General features: G+C 45.7%; 1 protein-coding gene across 1 annotated transcript in view; it reads right to left on the bottom strand.

Annotated features, from left to right (window-relative positions):
* Positions 1 to 5000, bottom strand: part of LOC143285622 (short transient receptor potential channel 7-like) — a 96869-nt gene that overhangs the window by 11492 nt on the left and 80377 nt on the right. Inside the window, exons 6-10 of the mRNA XM_076593021.1 lie at positions 4869 to 5000; positions 3994 to 4158; positions 2816 to 3101; positions 1743 to 1888; positions 544 to 616 (exon numbers count right to left, since the gene is read on the bottom strand). The exon at positions 4869 to 5000 is cut by the window's right edge and continues 42 nt beyond it. Coding sequence (XP_076449136.1) covers positions 544 to 616; positions 1743 to 1888; positions 2816 to 3101; positions 3994 to 4158; positions 4869 to 5000 — 802 coding nt within the window. The remainder of the gene's footprint in view (positions 1 to 543; positions 617 to 1742; positions 1889 to 2815; positions 3102 to 3993; positions 4159 to 4868) is intronic.

Genomic DNA, 5000 nt, shown 5'->3' with positions numbered 1-5000 from the left:
CTGTGTGTAAGTCCAAAAACCAGCCTCAAGACTCATGTTATTCAGAACTGCCTTGAACTGATTGTTATGTATGTGTGCAGGTATTTATGTTCATATAGATATGCTAGATATATGTACTTTGAAGTACTTTCTTGCGTTGCTTGTCCGAGCTGGTTAACGTTTCTCCCTCAGTTGGACTTACTGGCATGTTTTTAGTGGGTGGTGTAAATGTATATTAATGTATCCTCATTAGAAATCATGTGCTATAAAACGGTTAAAGCATAATTCGTTTGATGATTCGCTACACACACAAACATACGCGCGCACGCACGCACGCACGCACACACACACGCACGCACGTACGCGCGCGCGCACACACACACACACACACACACACACACACACACACATATATATATATCATATAACTTATTATGATGATGAAGACAATGCTGCTGCTGATACAGATAATGACAATGACAACGACGACGACGACAACGACAACGACGACGACGACGACGACGACGACGATGATGCTGATGCTGATGCTGATGCTGTACTGACCCGCGTTGAGCCAGTAGATGGCGGCCTGTATGGACTTGTCGTAAGGGTCAGGGTCCGTGCTGTTCACGTCCAGGTTCCCAAGCAGTGTCAGCCCCATGGAGAACTGAACAGTCATGGTGATGCTTACATCACTGTCATGACGACGATGACGATGACGATGACGATGATAATAATGATACTGCTACAACAAGAACAAGAAGAACTACTAGAACTACTACTACTACTACTTCTGATAATAATGATGATGATGATAATGATAACGCTGATGATGGTGACAACAATGATAATGCTAATAATGTGATAACAACAACAACAATAATAATGATGATGATGATGATGATGATGACAACAACAACAATGATAATTATAATAACAATTATACTTCTACTACTGCTACTAACAACAACGACAACAACACCACCACCACCAACAACGATGCTACTACTACTACCACCACTACTACTTATAGTGATAACAATAATGATATTACTGCTACTACCAAGAAGAAGAAGAAGAAGAAGAAGAAGAAGAAGAAGAAGAAGAAGAAGAAGAAGGTCTGTGTCGCGCATACTCCGCGGTTTTGAGTGCATTTAACAGTACATGTAGCATTGACTAAATCAGTCAGTCAGTCGGTCAGTCAGTCAGTCAATTGATCAGTCAATCCCTGCAGTCAACAAGGGTTTACTCGCAAACACAAGCAGACACACAGACACGTACTCACTGGAAGAATGCACGCATGCAAGCAAACACGCACGCACACATGAAGCCACACGCACACACGAACAAACACAGATGCATACACACACCACACATACACACACAACCCCCCCCACCCCCCACACACAGATACACACCAACACGACACGACACACACACACACATAGACACATACACAGACACATACAGACACACAGACACAAACACAGACACAGACAAACACATACAGCCACATACATACATTCATACAGACAGACAGACAGACAGACAGACAGACAGACAGACACACACACACACATACACACAGACACATACATACATACATACAGACAGACAGACAGACACACACACACCTCCCACCCCCCACACACAGAGCGGCGGCCTAGTGGACAGAGCACCAATGTTACACGACACCTATCCTCTGTGAGACCGGACTCCAAGGAGCGCTTTATGATCAATTAACGAATCAACAATGAATCGATGGACACCTTGATCATGGTCCAGTAGCGGATTGTGAAGACAGACGTGTACACGCTCAGCAGCAGAAAGTCCAGGAGGTTGAAGAGGTTCATCACATGGTCCACCACTCCAGCCTGGAAGATCTGGCTACACTCTTGGAAAATCATTCCTGAAAAAAAACACCCAACAAAACACACAGATAAAATTCATAGTAATCCCCACCCGAAAGATCTGGCTTCATTCCTGAAACAACACAGATAAAATTGACAGTAATTCCCGTCTGAAAGATCTGGCTTCATTCCTGAAAAAAAGTTCACAGAAAATTCATAGTAACCTCTGCCTGATTGATCTGGTTTCACTCCCGGAAAATCATTCCTGAAACAACAAAAGAAAATTCATAGTAACCCCTGCCTGGAAGATCCGGCTTCACTCCTGAAAAAGTTCAGAGAAAATTAATCGTCGCCCCAACCTGAAAAATCTAGCATCACTCCTGAAAAAAGTTCAGAGAAATTTCATAGTACACCCCCCCCTCCTCCTGAAAGATCTGGTTTCACTCCTTAAAAAATCATCCCTGAACTAACAAAGAGAAAAATCATAGTACCCCACAAGCCCCCGCCTGAAAGATCTGGCTTCACTCTTGGAAAATCATTTCTGAAACAGTTCAAAGAAAATTCAAAGCAGACCTACTTTAAAAACAGCAGCAACAACAACATTGATTAAATGTTTTTATCTTTTTTGGTACTACAACAACACACTTGCCTAGAAGATATGGCTTTTATCTTTTTTGGTACTACAACAACACACTTGCCTAGAAGATATGGCTTTTATCTTTTTTGGTACTACAACAACACACTTGCCTAGAAGATATGGCTTTTATCTTTTTTGGTACTACAACAACACACTTGCCTAGAAGATATGGCTTAATTAGACGTTCATGGAAAAGTATCCACCTTCCCAATCTCTTCCCTCCTTCTGGTCCACCTTCCCTCGTCCCTTCCACTCCCTCCTGCTCCCTTAAAAGCAAACAAACGCCCCCGTCCTCCTTCAACAATCACCCCCTCCCAACCCAGCCTCACACCCACACACACCCACCCACCTAAGATCCACAAACTCATCATGATCTCCGTGGTGGTAGGCATGCTGGGCCGAAGAGGGAAGGTTGGCCCGGCCAGCACGGAGGCGTTCTGGTGCGCCTCACGGGCCAGCTCGTACAAGGCGATGTACTTGCGGTGCACGTCCGGGTGCAGGCTCTCCAGAGTCTTCTCGTTGCTGACAGAGGCGGAGGACTCCACCGTCACCAGGACGATGAGCAACAGGAAGCTCATGAAGGACGTGGCGTGACACAGGAACTTCACTACAGGGTACTTGAGCGTCTGGGAAGCCTGGGGAATTTCCAGGGAGGGAGTGGGTGAGTGAGTGAGTGAGTGAGTGAGTGAGTGGGTGAGTGAGTGAGTGAGTGAGTGGGTGAGTGGGTGAGTGAGTGGGTGAGTGGGTGAGTGAGTGGGTGAGTGAGTGAGTGAGTGGGTGAGTGAGTGAGTGAGTGAGTAGTGAGCTAGTAGGTTTTGTTGTGGTGGGTGGGTATTGTTTGTCTGTTACGTTTTTGGATTCCAGTAGTAGCAGGCAGCGGTGAGCTTTAGCCGCAGCAGCATTACTAGTGGTGGTACCTTGTAATGACGGTGATTTTAGTAGAGGTAGTGGTAGTAGCACTAGTAGCAGCAGCAGCAGCAGCAATAGCAGTAGTGGTTGTGGTAATAGCAACAACAACAACAACAACAGAAAAAACAACAACAACACAAACATAACAAATTGCACAAAGTCCCGAAAACAACAAACAAACAAACAAACAAACACGCAAACAAACAAATGAAGGAAGAAAAAGAAGAACAACAATAGCCGATTTTGATTTCAAACATCTCTTTGAAATGATATGATTCGGAAGATATGCAAAACTTTGGGGTCATTGTGTACTACCACTACTACTACTGCTGCTGCCAATTTTACCATCATTACAAGGTGCCACCACTATTACTGCTGCTGTTGATACTGCTAAAACTCACTACTACTAATACTACTGCCGCTACTACTATTACTACTACTACTACCATCAATGATAATGACATGAGTGTGAATACACAGGGGGCAGGCAGATCACCCTGGTTCAATCAAACGAGAAGCCTCAGAGCAAGAGCTAAGCGCATAATTATGGGCAAAAGACCCTTCCCTTTGATGACTGCACTGACAGCCCTCCATCCCACCCCTTCTCCTCCTCCTCACCTTAGTGCCCGGAGCGATGAGGTGGAGGAGGACGAGGAACGGGTAGGCGAGGATGAAGAGGGAGGTCATGCAGAGGCGCCGTGACCATGGTGACCGCTGCAGCTTGCCCATCCCATTGTACCACGTCTTCACCACGCGCTGCTGACAACTGGCGTGCGCCACGAACTGAAACAACCAAAGGTGTTCGAGAGGGTGTTCAAAAGAAGTTTGACTTCGTGCAACCCCCCCCACCCCCCCAAAAAAACAACAACAAACAAACAAACAAAAAAACAAACAAACACAAAAAACCCCCAACCCAACAACAACAACAAAACCCCCACAAAAACCAGCAACAAACCCCCCCCCCCCAACAACAAACAACAACAAAAACCCAACCAACCAACCAACAACCCCCCCCCCCCCCCCCCCCCCGCCTCCACTTGGAAAGAACTGGGACGAGAGCTTGACTGTATTATTTAAACTTTTGATATGTTTTGCTTTGACACATTGTGAAAATATTTAATCGTCAGAGTGTGGTATCTAGAGGTAAGATTCAGCTGGAACAAGCAACAAGTGGTCAATCAAAAATATCGGGCTGCTGGCAAACAAGGCAGATAAAACTTGAACTCCCTTCTTTCTCCTTGAACTTGAACTCACCTTCTCCACTTGAACTCGTTTTCCTCTCCTTGAACTTGGAGTCACCTTCTTCTCTTTGAGCTTGAACTCACCTTCTTCTCCTTGAACTTGAGTCACCTTCTCCTTGAACAAGACGTCATCTTCTTCTACTCACCTTGTTCTCCTTGAACTTGGATCTCACCTTCTCCTTAAACCTGCGGGCCAGTTTGAAGCGGGCCAGATTCTCAAACTCACCTTCATCTTCTCGAACTTGAACTCACCTTCTTCTCCTTGAACTTGAGGGCCAGTTTGAAGCGAGCCAGACTATCAAACTTCTCCACCGTGGGCTTGCCCGTCTTGTTGAGCACGATCTCCAGCTCCTTCTGGGTCCTGACCCTGTCCAGGCACTTCAC

Source organism: Babylonia areolata, chromosome 9 (genome assembly GCF_041734735.1).
Source record: "Babylonia areolata isolate BAREFJ2019XMU chromosome 9, ASM4173473v1, whole genome shotgun sequence".
In the NCBI taxonomy this organism is placed as follows: Eukaryota; Metazoa; Mollusca; class Gastropoda; order Neogastropoda; family Buccinidae; genus Babylonia; species Babylonia areolata.
This window is presented reverse-complemented; position numbering and strand designations above follow the sequence as displayed.